Below are 25,316 nucleotides of genomic sequence, written 5' to 3'. Positions count from 1 at the left end.
CAAGCAGTGTGTATGTGTTTTTTCTCTTCCCAACTTCCTCTCATAATATATGTCTCCCAGCAGCCTCCAAAGTCGTTGCGAAAAATTAGGGGTTTCAAGCCTTGGGAGGATGTAACATTCATCTAAATTGATTCTATCCTTTGTCAGTCAACAGGAGCACTACCCAGTTTGTCTTCCTGAAAGTACTGAGGGATGCTTATAGCTGAGCTATAAGAAAGTTGGGTTATGCAAAGGTTTTTTGTTTTTTGTTTTTTTTTAAAGCTATACAGCTTGTCTTCCTTGGCCTTTTAATAGGAACCCCTCTGTCCCCAGATTATATTGATCTTCTTAGAAGGTATGGAACAGGCTGGGAGAGGGGAAGCATGGCTTTTGATCATCAGGAGACTTGACAGGTACAGATCCTGTTTTTATTACTTGGGCTTTATCTTGACTTTCCTACATTAAAAGCCAGCTCCACAGGCTTATACAAAGTCCTCTGGGTGACAGAGACAGGGCAACCTCTTTGACGGCTATATATGCCCCCTCTGAGCACAGCAGAAACAATTCAGCAGTGGCTGAAGCAACAGTGCTGATTTGCCTTCCTTATAGTTTTGAGCTAAGGGAGTAAATTGATTCTCTTCCTTTCTTAATCACCATAAATTTGGTTTGCTGATGTACATGCAGTCCTTCTTCACATTTGCTTTTGAATATTAGGATTGCTATTTTCACTTCATTGTGCATTTTTAAATTTTTAAATATTTGTCAGGATTTTCACTCCCAGACTCTATCAGGGCAGGTGGTGCCAAATTACAGTAGGGGGGAAAATGAGATAAAATGGTAAAAGAGTCAAGACAGAGAGCCATTTGAAGGAGGAATATTATTTTTGTGGGGAGATGTTTGTATCACCTTCTCAATAATTGTGGTGTCACTGATGCTTCAAATATTCAAAGATCCCTCAGCCGAGGAATTGCCAGCATCTTGTGTTAATAGTGGGCATTATCCAGGCAGCTGGTCAGCAGTCCCCTAGACCAGAAACTCAACACCTGAAGCAATGAGGATTTTCTATCAAAGGAAGTTGAAAGTAACTGTAGGCTCCAAGCGAAGTATCTTACCCGGGTTGATTGGCATATTATTTATTTTTGCACTCTTTGAGGCTAATTTACTTATACCACTGAATGTCAAATATGTGCTTTCCTGCCGTCTTTACATGCCGGTAGCTGCATAAACAGTTGATGGTTAAGATTTGACATAGAGAGACTGCCCTGGTGGTTCAGTGGTTAAGAATCCACACTCCATGAAGGCACACAGGTTCAATCCCTGGTCCAGGAAGATTCCACATGCTGTGGGACAACTAAGCCCAGGCACCACAACTACTGAGCCCTGTGCTCTAGAGCTTATGCTCCTTACCAAGAGAAGCCACCTCCATGAGAAGCCTGTACACAGCAACTGGAGAGTAGCCCCTGCTCGCTGCAACTGGAGAAAGCTGTGCATAGCAACAAAGACTCAGAGTAGTCATAAAGAAATAAAAAAAGATTTCACATAGGCATACTGTGAAATAAAGGAAGAATTCAGTGTTTCATTTTGGTTCTGGCATTCCTGAGGTGGGGAGGGGTGAAGAACAAGTAAATCATGACCAATGTAGAAGCCTTTGAACAATTATGGCTTAAGATTTCTAATTTTTCAGGTTGTATCCACGCCACGCAAGTGCCCTGAACAACCTTGGAACCCTGACTAGAGACACGACAGAGGCAAAGATGTACTATCAGAGGGCTCTCCAGCTAAACCCGCAGCATAATCGGGCTCTCTTCAATCTCGGGAATCTCCTTAAGTAAGTAGAACAGGTACCTTTGATCAGAAGACCTTGTAATTTTAAGAAATCCTTTCCTCTTTGGCACTCGTTTGGTTGTGCTGTTGTCTCCTCTTCCTAGGGCAGAATAGGTTTTTCAAGCTTTGGGAGGATGTAATATTCATCTGAATTAATTCTGTCCCTTATCAGTCAAAAGGGTATTTCCCAATGTCTCTCTGGAAGTATTAGTTCTGGGAGATGTTCCTAGATTGCCTGTAGAGGGGTATGAATACAGAATGGTTGCATGGTCAAATAAACTCAGGAAATGCTGAGCTAAGCAAAGATAGTTCCTTTATTGCAAGCATCTTTAACATGCTAAATGCTCTGTGAATATTCAAGAGGGGAATACGGAATATAGCACTTTCCTTAGTCATTTTTAATAGGCGTTACCCAGGTGTTTCATGAATATACCTTAGGGAAAGTGCAGTGTGCTCTAAAGGTGCAGCCAAAAGGCATAACCACAGTGAGTCCAGTTTGTGCTATAGATAAGAAGCAAAGTGGGGCTTCCTTGGTGACTCAGTGGTAAAGAACCTGCCTGCCAATGCAGGAGACACAGGTTCAGTCCCTGGGTTGGGAAGATCCCCTGGAGAAGGAATGGCAACCCACTCCAGTATTCTTCCGTGGAAATCCCATGGACAGAGGAGCGTGGCATGCTGCAGTCCATGAGACTGCAAAGAGTCAGACAGACTAAGCAACTGATCATGCAAGAAGCAAGGTGAGCCTAGCTTGGAATTAGTAATGGTAACTCTTGCTCTCGAAAGACCTTCCAGGTGTAATCACTGGTGTTCACTTTTCACTCACAGCCCTGGAAATGGTTAATAGTGCAGTTGGTCTCCCTGAAGGCAAAGAAGTACTTTTGTATCTTGTGTTTTTGTTAATGTAAAGTCTAGGCATGTTGATGATGGTGTTGACAATGATAGTTAAGACAGTAGTCATAGTGGAAATGGTGGTGGCTGTGGCATTTAACTTTTACATATAAAAAAACAGGTTTAAAATACCAGAAATGGAAATAAAGGGTAAAAAATGATTAGAGTCAGTGTTGGTGATGCATTATCTGTGCTTCTTAGGTCACTGACAATCCATACACTTTCTGAATTGGTTTCCACATCTCTGAACTTCTGGAGAGCACACTTGGTACTTTCAGGGCCCTTGGTTTGCTGTCTTATTTAATCTTTTCCTTACCAAGATTGGCTTAGTTGCCTTAGTATCTCAGTGGATGCATCTTCTTCACTTTTCTTTTTACTCCTTGAGTTTTCCATATGCACAGAGATACTAGTTCTTTTCCTTAGTGTGCTCATTTGTTAAGTCATGTTTTTATTTAATCCCATTTGAACAGAAGCATTGTGTAAAGAATAGGTGGCATCCCAAGTCTGAAGTTTTGTTTAAGAATGGCTTCGTCCATGTACTGGGATAGTAAATCAAGAGAGTTCTACAGAAAAATTAATAAATGCAAGGAAACTACATATAAAATGAAAAAATAAAAGTTTAAGTCAGCAAAAACTAAATGAGCTTAATTTTAAAAATTAGATCGTTTAGGTAATTCCCTGGTGGTCCAGTGGTTAGGATTCCACGCCTCCACTGCAGGGGGCATGGCTTGATCCCTGGTTGGGGAACTAAGGTCCTGCAGGCTATGTGGTCCAAAAAAAGTTAGAAAGCTTGTTAACATTCTGTATAAATTGAAAGTGATGAGAAACAACTAAGAATGAAGAAGTACACACTGACAGAAAAGCCTTTTAGTACCAGTATGTTCTCTTTAATAAATAACATGAAATCAAAAGATGTGGGGAAAATGTGTCAGTTATGTAGGTAACTATTTACAGGTCAATAGGATGCTTTTATTTTACTCTTGCATTTTTATGAGTTCTTATTTATTTATGTGAAGTTTTAAGGACTCATTTATAAGCATCATTGTTGCATCTATATATGTCCAATTTAGAGCCCTAATAATTAAAGGGTAGATAAATCCTGTTCATGTCTTTTGGAATACTTGCATTTCAAAAATAGTACTGATTTAAAAAATACTGCAGATGAGTTTCTTTTTTTTTTTTTTTTAACAAAGAAGCCAACTTTGTCAGCCTGAATACGAACTGATAGTTCTTGTTGGGAATGATCTCCTGCAGTTGTGATTATCACACTGTGCTGAATGTGGCTGTACTTGAAAATGATGGCATAGGTCCTTCGCGCGGGCTGCCGACGCATTGCCTGAGCGGGTGCGCCGGCGGCTTCCGGTGTGGGTGACAAGTGGTGGCCGAAGCAGGGGGACATCAAGGGACGCTTTAAAAAAAAAAAAAAAATGATGGCATAGATGCTTTTAAATTTCATCTTACTCAGACCTCAACAAGACATGCATACTGCAACCTTCCTTTTTCAATTGGCATATTATTGCCCCTATTATCTTGAGTTAGCCTATGTGAGTTAAGAGCACAAGGAAATATTTTTTGGAGCATAGCAATGGCTACTTATCACAGTAGGAGGGACTCCTAGATATTCAACATAAGATTTTTCTGTATTTTTCAGTAAAATCAACTCAGTGATTATCCAAACCAATAATGCTTCACACCTGTATAAGAATTTGAATGCTTTTTTAAAAAAAATAAAGCCTTCCCAATGATTTTTTAAAATACATTGGGAAGAATAGGAACCAAGGTCCTGATAGGTTAACCGTCAGGTACAAAATCACCCTTGTTTACCTTCTGCTCTTTATATTAACCGGAGATCACAGTGGCTCCATCTGTGTAGATGAGTCTTAGAATCAACTAGAATCAAATCATGATAGTAGCTAATACTTATGTAATATTTTCCAGTTTACAGACAAGTGGGTTTTATATCCACTATTTAATTTAATCTTTAAAACTATTGTGAGAAGCATTGTCATCCTCATCCCCATTTTCATTATGGACGAAAAAAACCAAGGTTTGAAGACTCATGTGACAATGGCCCAGGCTGTAGCTGATCCAGGATTGAGTGCATGCCCTGTCTTATTCACTTTCCATTATCCATGCTGCCCAAATAGCTCTCCAATCCAAATATTACTTAATGTTTAGTTATTGAATGATATGTGATTGATTACCTTTGGGGAAGAAGGAGGACCTTCCTGTTTTTCATCAGGAAACTGTGAAGTTTGTTTCCATTATGTCCTTTAGTAGCAGAGAAAGGTGACCCAGAAAATAGCAGAACTAACCCATATTTAGATTTGGAGTTTTACTTCTGCTTTCCTTAATGTATTTCTGCTGTTAAGTAGCAATAGGTCAAAGGCATCCGTTCAGTTCAGTTCATTTGCTCAGTCATGTCCGACTCTTTTCGACCCCATGAACCGCAGCATGCCAGGCCTCCTTGTCCATTACCAATTACCGGAGTCCACCCAAACCCATGTCCATTGAGTCGGTGATGCCATCTAACCATCTCATCCTCTGTTATCCCCTTCTCCTCCTGCTTTCAATCTTTCCCAACATCAGGGTCTTTTCAAATGAGTCAGCTCTTCTTATCAGGTGGCCAAAATATTGGAGTTTCAGCTTCAACATCAGTCCTTCCAATGAACACCCAGGACTGATTTCCTTTAGGATGGACTGCTTGGATCTCCTTGCGGTCCAAGGGACTCTCAAGAGTCTTCTCCAACACCACAGTTCAAAAGCATCAGTTCTTCAGCACTCAGCTTTCTTTACAGTCCAACTCTCGCATCCATACATGACTATTGAAAAAGCCATAGCCTTGACTAGATGGACCTTTGTTGACCGAGTAATATGTCTGCTTTTTAATATGCTGTCTAGGTTGTCATACCTTTCCTTCCAAGGAGTAAGCGTCTTTTAATTTCATGGCTGCAGTCACCATCTGCAGTGATTTGGGAGCCCCAAAAAATAAAGTCAACCACTGTTTCCCAATCTATTTTCCATGAAGTGAATGGACCGAATGCCATGATCTTAGTTTCCTGAAGGTTGAGCTTTAAGCCAACTTTTTCACTTTCCTCTTTCACTTTCATCAAGAGGCTCAAGAAGATAAGAATATTTTAAATGTTTTTATTTGATGCATTTTACTATTTAAGACTCATGACTTATCTATTTCTCATTAGGCAGATAACTTTTAAAGATTGTGTCCTCTTCTATAACCTGGAACTCATGCTCATTATAAGAACCCAAGTGGTCTCCTTAGATATGAGTGGTTTAGACTCCATCATCCCTACGTGGAAAGCAAAATCGCTTTTCTTGTTTTATAACTGAGAATACTGAGACTTGGAGAAGATAATTTAGGTGCCAAGGTCCCTTAGTGAAGAAGCAGAATTTGTGGGAATTAAACCTCAAACTTCCTGACCAAGTACCCTTGCTCTCAATCACTATACTCTACTGCCTCCTAGCGGCTCATCTCAAAACTGGGATACAGCCCAGACCAGCCCTGCCCAACGGAAATATGAGAGCCAGAATATATAATTTAAATTTTTCAGGTAGCTGTATTTTAAAACATAAAAAAGGTGAACTTCATAATATATTTTAAACCTCAATATACCTAAAATATTATCTTTTTAATGTGTGCGTGTGTGTGTGTGTGTGTGTGTTAGGCACTCAGTCGTGTTTGACTCTTGCAACCCATGAATTGTAGCCTGCCAGTCTCCTCTGCCCATTGAATTCTCCAGGTAATAATACCAGAGTGAATAGCCATCCTGTGCTCCAGAGGATCTTTCTGACCCAGAAATTGAACCCTGGTCTCCATGTAATTAATAATATTAAAATTGATTAAGTTAAACATGTGAAAATATAAATAAGATAATGTACATTCTTTTTTATAATTAATCTTTGAAATCCAGTGTATTTTTTACACATACAGCATACCTGAGACTAGTCATATTTCAAGTGTTCAATAGCCACTTGTGGTTAGTGGTTGATACATTGAACAGCACAGACCTTTATAAATGACCTTGACTTTGAGAGAAATGAATCTTTGTCCAAGCCAGGAGGTCTAACTAAGATGTGATTCTGTCAGAGCGTTCCAGAAACCTTAGAGCACTGAGGACCAGTTTCATCTGAATTCTTGGAGTTATATGACAGACAGTTTTAGACCTATTCACAGCAGTGCATGTCACTGACTCTTATCTAAATATATTTGACCTCTTTCATGGCCATTTCCCTGGACTTGAAAGCTTATCTGTTATGATTCTGTGCAGCACATTTATGGTGTGACTGACTGATAAGGAGCAGTTTTCCATGCCAGCATGCTTAATTTACATTAATTATTGTTGGCTTTGCTTGGAACCTAAAAGGTAAAAGAAACTAGGCAACATTAACATACAGTTTTTATGGATGTAAAGAGCAGAAGTCCCTAATGGCACAAGAGAACATAATAGAATTCTTTAATTCAGGGCATGGGGAAACACTTCTTTGACTGCTTGGGTAAAATAGTTATCTGGTATTTGTTAGTAGAACAGAATATTTTCATATTAAAGAATCACATTGTCCCTTTGCCAAAATTGCCTTTCATTCACATAATAGGATATGGATGTTATAAAGATGTTACAATAAATCTTTTTATTTATAAATTTATATATATTTTTATATATAAAATTTATATACAATAAATATAATCAAAAGTCAGAAGAAAATGAAATATAGTATCCAAAATTGAGCTATATAGATGAATTTGATAACAGTATACATTTGATTTTCTTTAGTCTGATCATTAGAATTGAATTTCTAAAGAATAAAAGAATGTGGAAAGAATTAACCACTAGCTTTGATATAAATGTAAATATTTGGGATACATTTCCTTATAGCTTTGGCACTAGGCACACTACCTTTCATTTCATAAAAAGGATATTTACACACTCAAGATAGTAGTTCTCCCCTTTCCTGCTTCTTACCTGAAACCCCAGAGAATCCAAAATGCCAGCCCACTGGATAAAAAAAAGCATTTTGAGGTCCTTCTCACCATATTAGGATGTCAACTTTGGGTGGGCGCCTTCTTCATCCTCCTCTTGGAGTGAATCCTCGTACCCACTAGCACCCCATGGTGACCTATTAACATCCAGATTACTTCCAACCTTATCTGTAATTTTAACCACATTGTGATTTTTCCTCCCTCATCTTTATGCAGCTCACACATGTCTCTCTCTACGTGTCTTCTCCAGCTCCTTTGAAGCCCAGTCCATCAGCTCATTGACACCATCTTCATCCTTATCAAGGCCATGTCACCGTCTTGTACATTTTCTCATCATCCTTAGGGATTTGAGCACTAGGTCAATGACTTTGCCTTGCTATCCAAACTGTGCTGCCTACTTTAGTGAATTCAGTTTTACCCATCACACAGTTCCTCTGCTGCATTCCCTCCAGGTTCTGACACTTCTGCTCTATCTTCCTCATTCACTGATGTGACCATTCGATGGCTTTCTAATTACAAACATCTTTGCATCCTCTAGTGTCTGAATTCTGAAATGTTCCTCTTTGACCTCATTACCTCTTCCCCGACCTTCTCTTCCTCTCTTGGTCACTCCTTCTGACCTTTGGAAGGTGTCATGGGATAACAACTTGCCACCTCCAAGCTCTTCTCTTTGTTCATGTGTGTCTTTTAAGACCTTGAGATTGACGTACCTTCCTTCCAGGACAAGTGTCATTCCCCTCTTTGTCTCTCATTCCAGGATGTCTCTGCTCTTTACCATTGTTAGAATCTCTATTCTCTCTGAATTGTATGTTTATAATTTATACACCCATTTCAGAGAAGGCCAGATGGAAGGATGTGAGCTCACTCTTTCTTACAATAACACCAAAATCACAACTGACTGCTGAATAATAATTAACCAAAAAAAGCCCTGGAACCTAGCAAGAAAGATACCCTACATCCAAAGACAAAGAAGAAGCCATAGCGAGTTAGTAGGAGAGGCACAATCACTATCAAGTCAAATCCCATACCCACCAGGTGGGCAACCCACAAACTGGAAAACAATTATACCACAGAAGTTCTTCCACAGGAGTGAAAATTCTAAGCCACAATCAGGCTTCCCAGCCTGGGCATCCAGCAACTGGAGTAAGAGCCCCTAGAGAATCTGGCTTTTAAGACCAGCAGGGTTTGATTGCAAAACTTACAGGGGACTTGAGGAAACAGAGACCCCACTCTTGGAGGGTGCACACAAAGTCTCATGTACACCAGTACCCAGTGGAAAACAGCAGTGACCCTATAAGAGACTGGGCCAGATCTGCATCATAGTATTGAAAGGTTTCCAGTAGAGATGGGGAGTGGCTGTGGCTCACTGCAGGAACAAAGACTAGCAGCAGTAGTCCTGGGGAGTATTCGTTCATTGCCATGAGCCCACCCAGAGGCTGCCATTAGCCCCACCCAACAGCCTAGATGTTCCAGTGCTGGGATGCCTCAGTCCAGACAACCAATAGGACAGGAACACAGCCCCATCAATCAGCAGACAAGCAGCTTGAAGTCTTCCTGAGCACAGCCCTTCTACCAGATGGACAAGATCTTCACTATCATTGACAAGACCCAGGTCCACCTACCACTGGGCAGGAACCAGTCCCTTCCATCAGGAAGCCTGCACAAGTCTCTTAGATAGCTTCAAGAGGATAGACAGTGGAAGCAAAAAGAACTATAATCCTGAAGCCAGCAGGATGGAAACTGCAACCATAAAAAGTTAGACAAAATGAGATGGCAGAGGAACATGCCCCAGACAAACGAAAAAGATGAAACCCCAGAAAAACAGCTAAGTGAAGTAGAAATAGACAACCTACCAGAAATAAGATAAGTAATAATAATTCAGAATAATGATAGTGAAGATGATCCAGAATCTTAGAAAAAGAATGGAAGCAAGGATCAAGAGGATACAAGAAATGTTTAACAAAGACCTAGAAGAATTAAAGAACAAACAGAGGTGACTAATAAAATAACAAATGAAAAATAAACTAAAAGGAATCAATAGTAGAATAACTAAGACAGAATGCATAAGTGACCTAGAGACAAAATAGTGGAAATCACTGCCATGGAACAGAATAGAGAAAAAAAAATGAAAAGAAATGGAGACAGTCTAAGAGACCTCTGAGACAACATTAAACATACCAACATTTGCATTATAGGGGCCCCAGAAGGAGAAGAGAGAGAGAAAAGGGACCTGAGGAAATAGCTGAAAAGACAATAGCTAAAAAAATTCCCTAATAAGGGAAAGGAAATAGACACCCAAGTCCAGGAAGTGCAGAGAGCCCCAGACAGGATAAACCAAGGAGGAATATACCAAGACACATAGCAATCAAACTGACAAAAATTAAAGACAAAGAAAAAAATATTAAAAGCAACAAGGGAAAAGCGACAAATACCATACAAGGGAACTTCCATAAGGATATCAACTAATTTCTCAGCATAAATTCTGCAGGCCAAAAGGGAGTGATACAATATATTTAAAGTGATGATAGGGAAGAATCTGCAACTAAGGATACTCTACCCAGTAAGGCTCTCATTCAGATTCGAGGGAGGAATCAAAAGCATTACAGACAAGCAAAAACCAAGAGAATTCAGCACCACTAGACCAGTTTTGCAACAAATGATAAAGGAACTTCTCTAAGCAGAAAAGAAAAGGCCACAACTAGAAACAAGAAAATTATAAACAGGAAAGCTCACCAGTAAAGGCAATCATACAATAAAGGTAGGAAATCATCCATACACAAACATAATAACAAAACCAGTGATTGTGAGAAAAGGAGAATACAAATGTAGGATATTGGAAATGCATTTGAAATGAAAAGAACAGCAACTTAAAACAGTCTTCTTATATTTGTTTTTCAGTTGCTAAGTCATATCTGACTCTTGGTGACCCCATGAACTGCAGCATGCCAGGCTTCCCTGTCTTTCACTGTCTCCTGGAATTTGCTGAAACCCATGTTCATCAAGTCGGTGATGCCATCCAACCATCTCATCCTCTGTTGTCCCCTTCTCCTCCTGCCCTCAATTGTTCTCAGCATCAAGGTCTTTTCAAATGAGTCAGCTCTTCGCATCAGGTGGCCAAAGTATTGGAGTTTCAGCTTCAACATCAGTCCCTCCAATGAAAACCCAGGACTGATCTCCTTTAGGATGGACTGGTTGGATCTCCTTGCAGTCCAAGGGATTCTCAAGAGTCTTTTGCAACACCACAATTCAAAAGCATCAATTCTTCAGTGCTCAGCCTTCTTTATGGTCCAACTCTCACAATCATACATGACTACTAGAAAAACCATAGCTTTGACTATATGTACCTTTGTCAGCAAAGTGAGGTCTCTGCTTTTTAATATGCTGTCTAGGTTTGTCATAGCTTTCCTTCCAAGAAGCAAATGTCTTTTAATTTCATGGCTGCAGTCACTGTCCACAGTGATCCTGGAGCCCAGGAAAATAAAATCTGCCACTGTTTGCACTTTTTCCCCATCTATTTGCCATTAAGTGATAGGACTAGATCCCATGATCTTAGTTTTTTGAATGTTGAGTTTTAAGCTGACTTTTTCACTGTCCTCTTTCACCCTCATTAAGAAGCTCTTTAGTTCCTCTTTGCTTTCTGCTGTTAGAGTGGTATCATCTGCATATCTGAGGCTGTTGATATTTCTCCCAGCAATCTTGATTCCAGCTTGTGATACATCCTACCCAGCATTTCACATGCTATACTTGGCATAGAAGTTAAATAGGCAGTAGGAATATACAGCCTTGTCATACTCCTTTACAAATTTCAAACCAGTTAATTGTTCCATGTCCAGGTCTACCTGTTGCTTCTTGACATACATACTTTTTTTTATATCAAAACCTCATGTTAACCACAAACTGAAAATCTACATTTGATACCTGCACAAAAAGAGAAAAGAAAAGGAATCCAAACACAGCACTAAAGTTGGTCATCAAATCAAGAGTAGAGAACAAATTAGAAAGAAAAAATAAAAAAGACCTACAAAAACAAATCCAAAACAATTAACAAAATGATGTAAAAACATACATATCAATAATTACCTTAAACATAAGCAGATTAAATGCTCCAACCAAAAGACATAGACTGGCTGAATGGATACGAAAATAAGACCCATCTATATGCCATCTATATTAAAAAGCAGAGATATTACTTTGCCAACAAAGCTCTGTCTAGTCAAGGCTATGGTTTTTCCAGCGGTCATGTATGGATGTGAGAGTTGGACTGTGAAGAAGGCTGAGCACCGAAGAATTGATGCTTTTGAACTGTGGTGTTGGAGAAGACTCTTGAGAGTCCCTTGGACTGCAAGGAGATCCAACCAGTCCATTCTAAAGATCAGTCCTGGGTGTTCTTTGGAAGGACTAATGCTGAAGCTGAAACTCCAGTACTTTGGCCACCTCATACAAAGAGTTGACTCATTGGAAAAGACCCTGATGCTGGGAGGGATTGAGGGCAGGAGGAGAAGGGGACGACAGAAGATGAGATGGCTGGATGGCATCGCCAAGTCAATGGACATGAGTTTGAGTGAACTCTGGGAGTTTGTGATGGACAAGGAGACCTGGTATGCTGCAATTCATGGGGTTGCAGAGTCGCACAAGACTGAGCGACTGAACTGAACTGAACTGAACTGATATGCTGTCTACAGGAAACCCACTTTCAGATCTAGGGACACATGCAGATTGAAAGTGAAGGGATGGAAAAAGATATTCCATACAAATGGAAATCCAAAGAAACAAAACTATAGTAGCAATCATCATATCAGATAGAATAGACTTTAAAATATAAAGACTGTTACAAGGGACAAAGGAGGGGCACAAAGGGATCAATCCAAGAAGAAGGTATAACAATTGTAATTATATATGCATCCAACATAGGAGCACCTCAATATATGAGGCAAATACTAACAGCCATAAAGAAGAAATCAACCATAACAATAATAGTGGAGGATTTTAACACCCACTTTCATTAATGAACAGATCATCTAGACAGAAAATCAGTAAGGAAACACAGCCCTTAAATGATACATTAGAGCAGGTGGACTTAATAGATATTTATAGAGCATTCCATTCAAAAGCAGCTGAATATACATTCTTCTCTGTGTACATGGAACATTCTCCTGGATTGACTGCATGCTGGCCAACAAAGCTAGCTTTGGTAAATTTAAGAAAGTTGAAATCATATGAAGCATCTTTTCTGGCCACAACACTATGAGTTTAGAAACTAACTATAAGAATTTATAATCCCATCTCTCATTTATCTGCTCTATTTCATTAATATATGTAACTTCAGCTTAGACTCACAGCTTGAACATCACTTACTTGCTCAGTTGTATCCCCAACTCAGGGTACCCCCCTTTGCATGCATTTTACTTTTCCTCAGACGGATATGTCTCAATTTTTTTCTCATTATCACTCACCTCCCCACCCCAGGAGCCATTTTAAGCATTTTTTTCTAAACACCCCTCCCCAAATTAAATATTCAGTTATAAGATTTGTTATGTATTGTAGTTTGAGAGATCACAAACCATTCTAATATCTAATTTTATTTTTATAGTAATCTAATACTGTTTTTCACTGCACCATTCCCACTCCAGGATGTATATGTATGTATGGTTATCATCTCTGTATGTATGTCGTAGACCTTCATCCAATCTATCAAGTGTTAAAGGTAAAAACATACATCTGAATTGAATGTGATCCTTACAAAACTCTAAAGACACCATCATGGAAAAAAATACAATCAGAGATTATAGCTGTTAGAAATTCCTCCATTATGGTCTAGTAATATCTCCCAAATATTTTCTGTCTTCCTAATGTATGTATCCTTTGTTCCCCTCCTCAGTGCCTATACACACACCCAGAAGATGACATAATGCCTTATTTTTACTAAGAATATTCAAGTCATTCAAGGTTAATTTTTGTAACTTCCCTTGCCCCTGTCTCATTTCCTACATGTTCATAGATGTCCTCTTTTTCGCTCTTCCAGTGGAAGAAGAATTGTGTTGTCTCCCTAATAAGCCTAGTGGTCACACCTGTGTTTGTGTGGCTTTAAATTGAGGCATAATTAATATGCAAAAACGCACAATATTTTTTGTTTGGTACAATTAGTTTTGACATTTTTATATACTCTTGTATTTACCTACAAAATAACATATAACATTTATCCCAGAAAGATGCCTCATGCCTCTTTCCAGTAAGGTACTCCCTCCTCTGAGGCAATCATTGTTCAAATCAAAATTTTTCACCACAAACTAGTTTTAGCCAGTTACAGAAGTTCATTTAAAGTTCATTTAATGTATACTTTTGGGCATCTGTATAATTTCATTTAGCATGATTTTTTGAACCTTATCCATGTTGTTACATGGTACATTTTTTTAAATTGATGAGTAGTAGTATTTCATTGTATAAATTCCTGAATTTGTTTATCCATTTTCCTGTGGGTAGATACTTGGTTTATTTATAGACTTGAGTCAGCATGAATATTCATGCCATGACTAGTTATGTCCCAGTCTTTGTATGTTTGTTTTTCTTGGGTAAATATCTAGAAATAGAATTGTGGGTAGATAAATATTTATTGTTTTAAGAACCTGCCAGATAAACAGTTCTCCAAAGTAATTGTACCACTTTTCACTCCATTGGTGAAAAGATCCATTTGCATTGGTGAGAGATCCACTTGCTTAGCATCCTCACTAACATCTGGTGTTGTCAGTCTTTTATTTTAGCCATTAGCTATTAGTGTAAAATCCACATGTTATTGGTTCTTTTTCTCTCCCTTTCCCTGCCCATTATCATGAGCATTCTCTTCGGTCTTCAGATTCTTCCCATTCCACAAACTTCCACATGCCCTACTTCTTCTGGGGAATGTCTCCATTCAGCTACTCCATTAAGTGGTTCTCTTCACTCCTTCCTTTCTCTGATCAAACTGGCAAAAAGAATAGTTAGCACTTACTGCTTCCCTTTCCCCCTTACCTGTTCATTCAGCTTCTGGAGCTGCTCTCTTAATATCTGCTGTGAATTCTAAAGACTCTCTCAGCTCTCACTCCCCTTGATTTCTCTGAGGTAAAGAATATGATCCTGTTGACCCCTGGTGCTCTGAAGCTCTCTATTTTGTTGCTCATAACACATTATCTTTCTTTTCTATTTCCTGCATCTGCTCTTCTTCTGCCTTCCTACTACATGTAGGAGAACTGAGAAATTCATTGATTGCCCATCACATACACACATATAGTGTGAATATACAAAACTTCCCACAATCCTGCCCCTTTCTTCTTTATTTTCTGCCACTCTGCCACACTCTGTAAACCCAGACTCCCAGCCAAGCTGACTCCTTGTCACCATTCAAGACATAGAAACATGCAGACTACATTTGAGAGACTATTACAAAGATTTTTAAGTGACAATTCTTCTAGTTCATCCAAAATATTATTTCTTTGCATTTTATCATCTTATATTCCATGTCTGTACAAAATTGAATTATCAGAGAAATGATGAGAATGTTTACCTACTTTCTTAAGATTTGGGTGTTATTTATATATATACATATATATGTGTGTGTATATATATATATACAGATTGCTAATTGTTAAAATATTTTCATAAGTAACTTTCCCCCAACAAAAACTCTTCTGAGTCATGCTGTGATTACTAATGATGAGAGCATGAGTGAGTTGTTTTAAATCTATAGCATGGTTTGCAAGGAAGAGGGAAGGGTCCCTTTTCTCAGTCCTTTCTTTTGCTGTGATGGCTGCAGTAAACACTCCTGAGGCCAGGAAACAGTTGTGCACAGGAAGCACTGTTGGGGAAAGCAAGCTTTCAAGAACCCCAGTTTTGTCTTGAAAGTGTTGGATGGTCATCATTTTTTCCTTGCATAAGTATTTCTGACAGAATATAATTAAACAGGCCAGACCACTTTGTCAAGCATAGGAGTTTTCAGTGGTCTTACCTGTCCTGAAAATCATGTTCCCACTCCTTTAATTCTCACAATCTTTCCTGGCCTCACTTTCAATCTAGTGCTCTTTAACTCCTGTACTGGGAATAGGCTCGGAATAACTGTTGACTCATAGCTTAAAGAAGGTACAATTCAATGAAAAGAATACTAGAAATGCAGGTGTTCACTGGAAATTCACTGGAAATAAAAATTGAGCAACTGTTTATCTCAAATTCAGTTGGAGATCAACTTTGCCTTCACATAGAGGTTAAATTCAGAATTTAATGTGGTAGAGATCCGCAAAAAATTTCAAATCTAAAAATGCTCTGTGTAGGCCTGGAAGAGAAATGCCAAGGATGGGACTGTGCATGCTGTCTGTGTCCCCTCTGGCCATGCTTGCCTATGACCTACAGTTTGGTCCTGGGAAGCACCTTGAGGAGGAGAAGGAGGCCTTTGAGACTCCCTCCCTTCTTGCTGACTTCTTACTAATTCTGCCAAACTCCCTGCCTCGTGCAGGGCCCACTCTGGTGCTTTCCTGCTGTGCTGCCTCTCTGCTGAGCAGCATTGTAGGGCTGTATGCCCTCAACCTTTCTGCCACCTCTCTTCTTCCAGGTAAAAAGAACGGTAACTAACACTTGAATGATAAATTACAGAGCACTTCCTCACATCTCATGTACCTGCCTACTAAGGGTTTCCCGAGGGCAGGTACCTTCACTCCCTCATTACCAACTGGGAGATGGTGAGGGACGTCACGTGCCATGAGCTGTGAAGCGAGACCTCCAGAGCCAGATACTTGCTTGCATCACATGGCTGCACTCTGCACTCTCCCTGCGCTCTCCTCAGGAATAGGAGCTGTAGAGCTTAGTGAGTTTGGATCTCTGCTTTACCACATAGTAGTGTGTGACCCTGGGAAAACAATTTGATCTTGCAATGGCTCCAGTTACTCATTTACAAAGTAAAAATAGGACTTCCCTGGTGGCTTAGATGGTAAAGAATCTGCCTGCAATGCAGGAGACCTGAGTTTGATCCCTGGGTCAGGAGGATCCCCTGAAGAATGGAATGGCTACCCACTCCGGTGTTCTTATCTGGAGAATTACATGGCTGTAGCCTGGCAGGCTATAGTCCATGGGGTCGCAAAGAGTCAGACACGACTGAGCGACTAACACAAAGTAAAAATACTGCTGGTAACCAGGTCCTTCATGAGTACTAAACAAGAGAATGCATGCAAATACTTAATGTAGGACCTAACCCCCAATAAAGATAAAATAAGCCTTAGTTATTATTACTAGCCTAGGGATGTAATTTTTCACTTCAATTTGGAGCTCATATTCTTGGCTAAAATTAATAATAAATCAGAAGTAGGTGGTACATTTTCTGTTCCTGCTGTTGAACAGCTTTAGTCTATATTCCACTTCCTTGAGACTCACTTTCCTTCTTTTCAAAATAAGAGATGGGACCAGATGATTCTGTAAGGCTCTCTTGCTGCAAGAATCAGTGGTTTTCACTATGACTCCAAGTTTCTCATCTCTATACTGAAATGGAAATGGAAGATCAGAAAGGAATTTGAAAGTCCCTATTCCCTTCAGAGGCAATCCTGCCTTGGAGCAGCATTGCCCCTTTGCTGAGAGATTAGTGAGCCTTCAGGTAGAAATTCCAGATGCTTATTCAGCTGGAGAGGAAGGGAGGAGCACATGGAGCTAGCAGTTACCGCATCCTCCCACACGCTCCACGCTCTGGTAAGCACACCGTGCGTGCGTGTTTATTCCACTCTTTAGAGGAACCCCGAGAGGTAGAGATAACTGTGCATCTTTCACAGATTCGGCCACTGAGGCTCATGGATGTGTAACATCTAACCCAAGTCCTATAGCTGGTGAGAGCAGAGCCGGGATTTAGATAGCAATCCGCCTGAGCCTAAACCAGGGACATGCATTCAACTGTGTCATCCAGATGATCTGTTATCTATGGGGTAAATGAATCCTGCCTAAAGCAAGCTAGTCTCAGCTGCCTTATTTTCCAGGAACCAACCTGGGGACATTATTTCTCTGCTTTCCTTCAAATTGCTAAAGAGCTTAGCATCAGCATTTTGTTTGCTTCAAAGACATGCTACTTGAAACTGGCCCCACCCCTCAACCCACCTCTGTGTACTCATGGTACAGAACTGGCTTCACACATGCAGGAGCAAGGCCATCAGGAACAAGCTTCCTGCTGCCAGGGTTCAGGGCAGGGACCTCACCAAGCAGATAAAGAGCCAAAGGAGCATAAGAGGAGGAGACTTGGGAAGAACCTTTTCTCAGGACCCACTCCTACCAGCCCTGTGTGAGGTCTTTGTGTGAGCCCTGTTTCCATGTCTGTAGCTTGGTGACTAGACCATGTCAGAACTGTCCATCATTCCCTCCCTTGGCTTTCAGCTGGGGAGAAAAGTGTTAAAGACCACCCACACCACACAGGGTGGGCCCCCCTGTCACCTCCTAAACTATGGCTCCAGACACCTGACTCTGGTTCTGCAAACCCACTGCAAGCAGGAGGGAGACGTACAGGGGATCTACTCTCATAATTCTAACTATAGTGAGTATGGCTTTGAATTGAAAAAAAATTCATTCTTCACCACGAATATATATGAATCTGTCCTCCAGACTGTTCTCCTATGTGGCTTCCATAAAGAATGAAGCAGAAAAACTAGGGCAAGCACCCGTAAACTAGGTTTCCATTGCATCACCCAGTAAACTAGAACATAAAAGAGGCTACACAGGGTAGGATCCAGTTTTCTTCTTTACTTCTGTTAGGAAAGACAGTAGAGCCACAGAAAAATATGCACTCTGTAAAGACAGCCTTCTAGTCAGACATTCACAATTTGACTTTCACAGTTCAGTTTTTCAGAGGAGCTGGTAAAGATATGTCAGCTTCCTCTGCCCCTCCCTTAAAGTCACCATCTTTTCCCTTTGTGAGAGACACTGTTCCTGGATCCAACAGCAAAACACCCCAGCAAAGGAATGGTAGTTAAGAGACTGCCCAGCACTCCAGGTTCACACTGTGGTTAATAGGAAATTTTACTGCATGCAAGGGGATTGCCAAATCCATTTATTTCTGTTATTGCATTTCCTAAATTCTCCCCAAATGTCAATATTTTTTTCAAAGCAAGCATCTGCTTTCAGTTTAAATGCATGTGTCATGAGATTTTACACAGGATTTGAAAAAGTTTTCTAACTTGACAAACTTAACAGGTCCTTAATTACCACAGGAAAATGTGCTGAAGCCTTATTTGCTTTTGCTAAATATCTGTTACTGAGGCAGAGCGAATGTTGTTACTTAACACATGAGAAAAACAGTCCCACTGCTGTATAACCAAAGGGAAAATTCCCTGTGAAACTACAAATATTCAATGGCAAAATTTGCACATTATGAACAAGATCTAATTTCTAGTTAATATTTCTCTTATGAAATCAGTGAGGAAGATGTTATTGGTCCCAGGATCCCCTTCTCAGGGATTTTAGCCTTTTGGAAGTTCCTAAGGGAGACCTAAGAGAGGCATTTTGCTTGCAAAATATTAGGAGACTTTTACTGCTGTCGATACATATGTGGACAACACAGGAGCTAAAACTTGGACACACAAAAGAACTTGGCCACAGAGCTTCTATGAGCAAAACAGCTGCTCTTCCAATTGCAGTGTCACCCTCCAGGCACCCCATCTGCAGCCTCCCTATATCACTTGGCATCTGGAATGTTGCTCATCTGGGCAAATCAGCTTTTTGCTCTGATTGTTCCAGAAAATCTTATCTCTCCTTTTTCTAGCTTTCCTCATCCTGATACATGTAGCTTTATATTAAGGATCAACTGATCATTCAGATCCCACATAGTAAGCAGGACAGGGTTTTTAAATCGTAGACTGAAGACCACCCTCAACAGAATCACCTGGGGGGCTTATTAAGATTCCTCAACCCTACCCCTGACCTACTGAATCTTAGGAGGCCTGGGATCCTTCCTTATACCAAACCCATATTGATTTTTTTTAAGGATTTTATGGAATTTGTTATAATACTGCTTTTTTGTTATATATATATATATTTCTTTTTTGTGTGTGTGGGGATGCTGTGAGACATGTGGGATCCTACCTCCTTGGCCAGCGTTGGAGCCCGCACCCCCTGCATTCATTGGAAGACAAAATCTTAACCACTAGACCACCAGGAAAATCCTTTCCTATACTGATTCTTAAGCACTAAAGTTTGAGAACAGTTGATCTAAGGGAAAAGTGAAGACCGAATATTTTAGGTCCTACAGGATTATCAGTCTTTAGCTGGTGACTGTTTGACAGATGAGGATATTCGGGATGCAGACAGGAAATAATATTGCCTAACCCAGGAGCAGATTTACTTCTCCCTGGTTCTTCCACTTTTCTGGAGTTCTCTGATAGTTCCATCAGTACCTGCAGAAGCCTTCACAGAAGCTCTGACAGGCCTCACAGTGTGATATGAATTTCCACGTCAGTTGTTGTTCAGTCACTAAGTCGTGTACAACTCTTTGCGACCCCGTGTACTGCAGCCACCAGGCTTCTCTGTCCTCCACTATCTCCCAGAGTTTGTTCAAACTTATGTCCATTGAGTTGTTCATGCCATCCAACCATCTCATTCTCTGTTGCCCCTTTCTCCTCCTGCCCTCAGGATAAAGAAGTGTGCCCATGCCTAATTAGATGGGGGATGTACTGAGGTTTCATTTTGTCATTTTATTCACCTGTTATGAAAAGCTCAGTTCAGTCGCTCAGTTGTGTCCGACTCTTTGTGACCCCATGAATTGCAGCACGCCAGGCCTCCCTGTCCATCACCAACTCCCAGAGTTCACTCAGACTCACGTCCATTGAGTCGGTGATGCCATCCAGCCATCTCATCCTCTGTCGTCCCCTTCTTTTCCTGCCCCGAATCCCTCCCAGCATCAGAGTCTTTTCCAATGAGTCAACTCTTCGCATGAGGTGGCCAAAGTACTGGAGTTTCAGCTTCAGCATCAGTCCTTCCAATGAACATTCAGGATTGATTTCCTTTAGGACTGACAGGTTGGATATCCTTGCAGTCCAAGAGACTCTCAAGAGTCTTCTCCAACACCACAGTTCAAAAGCATCAATTCTTCAGTGTTCAGTTTTCTTTATAGTCTGACTCTCACATCCATACATGACCACTGGAAAAACCATAGCCTTGACTAGACGGACCTTTGTTGGCAAAGTAATGTCTCTGCTTTTCAATATGCTATCTAGGTTGGTCATAACTTTCCTTCCAAGGAGTAAGTGTCTTTTAATTTCATGGCTGCAATCACCATCTGCAGTGATTTTGGAGACCAAAAAAAATAAAGTCTGACACTGTTTCCCCATCTATTTACTTAAAGCATTTTCTCTGAAATTCAGAAAAACAGCCTGTGGACTTGCTTGGTTGTTGAGAGGAAATACGCATCCTTGGTGAATCATATGCTTGGTGAAAATGTTACTTTCATATTTTCCACCTTTTGAATTGACTTGTCAATTCCATCTAAAGGGCTAACAGAGTATTCCTATATAGATGGAGGCTTACATTGATAATGGGCTTTGGATTTCCCTAAATTGCCTATTATAGAGCCAAAAGAATGCATTAGGGAGTTTTAATACTGTCGAATGCTGTCCCAGAGGTGATCTGTACTGTCAGAATACATAGGTAATTCCCTTTATTAAGCATTTTGTAATGTCTATTTGAAATTTTCTGCCTCTCTTGTTATTCGTTTTTACATGGAAATAACTACTTAAACCTTTCTTTTCTAAGAAGCTTTCCTGGCATGACTGAAAAAGAGGCTTAAAATTGCTCCCGATTCTTTCTTGCCTAAATATTCACCTTTAGCCATCACCCCTGCAAAATGAAGACCCACTCCTTTGTGTGGCTCCAACATCAGCTGAGTGGATTCTGAACTATCAGCCTGCCATTTAGGCCTTCTCAGCTTGGCATTTGCCTAAGAATGAGGTTTCCAGGGGTTTTGACTGCTTCAGTTACTGGGTTATTTTACATTCAGTGCAGCGCTATTCATTTGTGTACTTAGTGACAACTTTATACTAAAAATCCTTTGTGATATCAGACCAGACACAGGAAAAATTACTCTACCATCTAACTTTAATTTCTTATGAGTAGTTTGAAATGTGACAGTAAAGCTGTTTGGTGGCATTTCAGGGGAGGGAGAGGGGAGGCTCTGAAGAGCTCCGGCACCATAGTCCTTCATGTCTCAGCCAAGAAAGAATTCACCATGAGGCAAAGGAATAGATAAATGATTTATTAGAATAGGACGCTTGGGAGGCTTACAAGCAGGCTGGTGAGAGAGTGCCACACCTGAGAACTTAGTGGACTACAATTTTTTAATCAAAGAAAAAGTGGAGAGGTGGAGAAGACCTTCTTTGACTTTCTTGAGTCAACATCATGCTTCCATCATCATCTCCTCTCCCAGCTTGAGCAGGGAAGTTTTCTTGTCCCTATATGGTCAAAAAAGATCCACATATTATTGTTTTTTTTATTTTTTTAATGTATGCAGGGAGTGTGTCCTAGAGATTATTAACTTGCTGAGTTCACTGGGCAGGATGTAGGTCTCATGCCGCCATTGTTTTGTTGTTTGGGGGCATGTCTCGTGCTTCGGTTGCATGGTTTTATTGCTAAGCAAGCCTGCTTGGTTTTGTTGTTAAGTGAACCTGCTTTCTTGAGTAATCATTAATTTACAAGGGTCTCACATATTTTTTTCTACTTACAATCCCCTAGTAGGATTAACTATTTTTAATCACCTACTTTGACCCTTTACTCTCTCCCTATCAGAAGTATATTACTTTGGAAGGAATTTCAAAAGCACTGCATTCTCCTTAGTTTCAGAAACTAATTTTTAAAGACAGAATATAAGTTTAATGGACACAGGGCAATCAGACAGTTGCCTAAGAAAGCAGTAATATTGGAGGTAGAGTCAGAACCAAGTCATTCTGGTTTTTGAGTCTGTGCTTTTAGCTACTATGCAGAGAAGCTGCTTAGCATTGCCTGGTAAATAAGAAGTGCTCAATAAATGGAAGCTATATTGTAATTTTCTTATGAGTCTAAGGCTTGGGGTGCTTCTTTGTTCCTAGGATCACTCCTATAATATTGAAAGGGCTGTACAAACAGAGATATAAAATAATTATATCACTCACCTCTGTTATTTTTTTTAAAGCTTAATTGGGAAGACTTATAAAGATCTAGGAATGAAGAAAATAGTAAAAACATGGTTTAAAAAATAACTTAGTAATTATTGGATTTCTGTTTGTACAGATTACCTTACTAGTCTCTGGGATGAAAGAAGTAACTAAAATTAATAAGACATGGGTCCTGCCTATGAAGGAGCTTACAGTCTAATAATGGTCACAGACAGAGAGTGACAGAAGGATGCAGAAATGCCAATCATGGCCCAGTGATGGAACATGCTAAATTTGAAGTTCCAAGTTGAATCCTAGTGTTATAGTAGCTGTGTGCTAAGAGCAAATCCTGTGAGCACTCCAAATCTCAGGGTTTTTAAAAATTTTTGTTGGTCTGGTGGTTACTAGTATTGTTTTCTAAATCTTTAAAATGGAAATAATTATGCATAATTCAAAATGCTTAATAGGAATTAAATGATGCAAAGGAATCACTTACTCTGTCTTTAGCAGTGAATAAATGTTCAGCAAAGAGCTACTGTGAAACATGAAGCTTTGAAAACTTGACTGTGTGGAGCACTCACTGACAGACTCGCACCCTCCTGCTGGAGGCAGTGGGGGTACCCTTTAGGTGCAGTGCCAGGATCTTGAGAAGCAAAGTAGGCTCAAGCCTAGTTGCTCTTCAGAATGTTGAACTGAAGAACAAGGGGGCAGTTGCCCCTTTGGAGGCCAGATCCAGGCTTTTATTCCCCTACTATCTTTTTTTCTTAATGGAGACTCAAAATAAAGTGAAAATTTAAGAAAGGTAGCATATATATGGTCTGTGATTGTATTACATGGTTAGGAGATCTGATGAGAGGATAATCAGAGCTAGTAAGAGCACCACAATCTCAGAACACTAAGGTCTCTTATGAGTACACCAAGTGATTTTAACATACAGTGAGGGCAGAGATGTGCTGGAGTTGTGATCTTTTAGGTTCTGTAGGATAGATGTCAAAGGTCACTCAGTCTGGCTGGACTCATACCCACTAGTCCACTCCACTGGGTATGTTTGTAATGGTGCTTAGAACCATATTATAGGGGGTTTTAAACTAAGAGTCTGTGAGTAGTAGGGAATTAATGAAGATTTTTTTTTATATAAGGCAATGTGTTGAGAGCAATACTCTAGGGGAAAAAAAACGTATCATTTAGTTGTCTGTATATAGTAGAAGGAGGGCAAAGAGGGAACTAGAAGTAGGGTATGAAATAAAGTGTTAGCAAGTAAAACTGAGTAAGATGCACTCCAAGCTGGAATAATAATCCAATAGAATTATAGGAATATCATCCTTGTTTTTTTAATATAGGATAATTAACAAAGAAACATGGGCCATACATAATGCAGATATGAAAAGGATGCTATTGAATTCAGAAACAGGTTGAAACAGAGTTTAATTCTCACATAGTAATTACATACTATATGACAAGGAAGGTTCTACTTAGGTGATTATTTGCTATAAGTTAATGTGGAATGAACCAGGGCAAAGGCTAATACAGTTCTGCCAAGAGAACGCACTGGTCATAGCAAACACCCTCTTCCAACAACACAAGAGAAGACTCTACACATGGACATCACCAGATGGTCAACACCGAAATCAGATTGATTATATTATTTGCAGCCAAAGATGGAGAAGCTCTATACAGTCAGCAAACACAAGACCAGGAGCTGACTGTGGCTCAGATCATGAACTCCTTATTGCCAAATTCAGACCGAAATTGAAGAAAGTGGAGAAAACCACTAGACCATTCAGGTATGACCTAAATTAAATCCCTTATGACAATACAGTGGAAGTGAGAAATAGATTTATGGGAGTAGATCTGATAGACAGACTGCCTGATGAACTATGGATGGAGGTTCGTGACATTGTACAGGAGACAGGGATCAAGACCATCCCCTAGAAAAAGAAATGCAAAATGGCTGTCTGAAGAGGCCTTACAAAGAGCTGTGAAAAGAAGAGAAGCGAAAAGCAAAGGAGAAAAGAAAAGATATACGCATTTGAATGCAGAGTTCCAAAGAATAGCAAGGAGAGATAAGAAAGCCTTCCTCAGCAATTAAAGCAAAGAAATAGAGGAAAACAATAGAATGGGAAAGACTAGAGATCTCTTCAAGGAAATTAGAGATACCAAGGGAACATTTCATGCAAAGATGAGCTCAATAAAGGACACAAATGGTAGGGACCTAACAGAAGCACAAGATATTAAGAAGAGGTGGCAAGAATACACAGAAGAACTGAACAAAAAAGATCTTCATGACCCAGATAATCATGATGGTGTGATCATTGATCTAGAGCCAGACATCCTGGAATGTGAAGTCAAGTGGGCCTTAGAAAGCATCACTACGAACAAAGCTAGTGGAGGTGATGGAATTCCAGTTGAGCTATTTCAAATCCTGAAAGATGATGCTGTGAAAGTGCTGCACTCAATATGCCTGCAAATTTGGAAACCTCAGCAGTGGCCACAGGACTGGAAAAGGTCAGTTTTCATTC

General features: G+C 40.0%; 1 protein-coding gene across 1 annotated transcript in view; it reads left to right on the top strand.

Moving 5' to 3' along the window:
• TMTC1 (transmembrane and tetratricopeptide repeat containing 1) overlaps window positions 1–25,316 on the top strand; it is a gene marked incomplete at its 5' end in the record, with an annotated part of 314,006 nt that overhangs the window by 244,214 nt on the left and 44,476 nt on the right. The window contains one exon of the mRNA XM_010856048.1: window positions 1,664–1,807. Within this exon, the coding sequence (XP_010854350.1) occupies window positions 1,664–1,807 (144 nt within the window). The remainder of the gene's footprint in view (window positions 1–1,663; window positions 1,808–25,316) is intronic.

This window comes from Bison bison, unplaced genomic scaffold, assembly GCF_000754665.1.
Source record: "Bison bison bison isolate TAMUID 2011002044 unplaced genomic scaffold, Bison_UMD1.0 scf7180017864370, whole genome shotgun sequence".
Classification (NCBI taxonomy): Eukaryota; Metazoa; Chordata; class Mammalia; order Artiodactyla; family Bovidae; genus Bison; species Bison bison.
The sequence above is the reverse complement of the archived record's forward strand: the minus strand, read 5'-3'. Positions and strand labels throughout refer to the sequence as shown.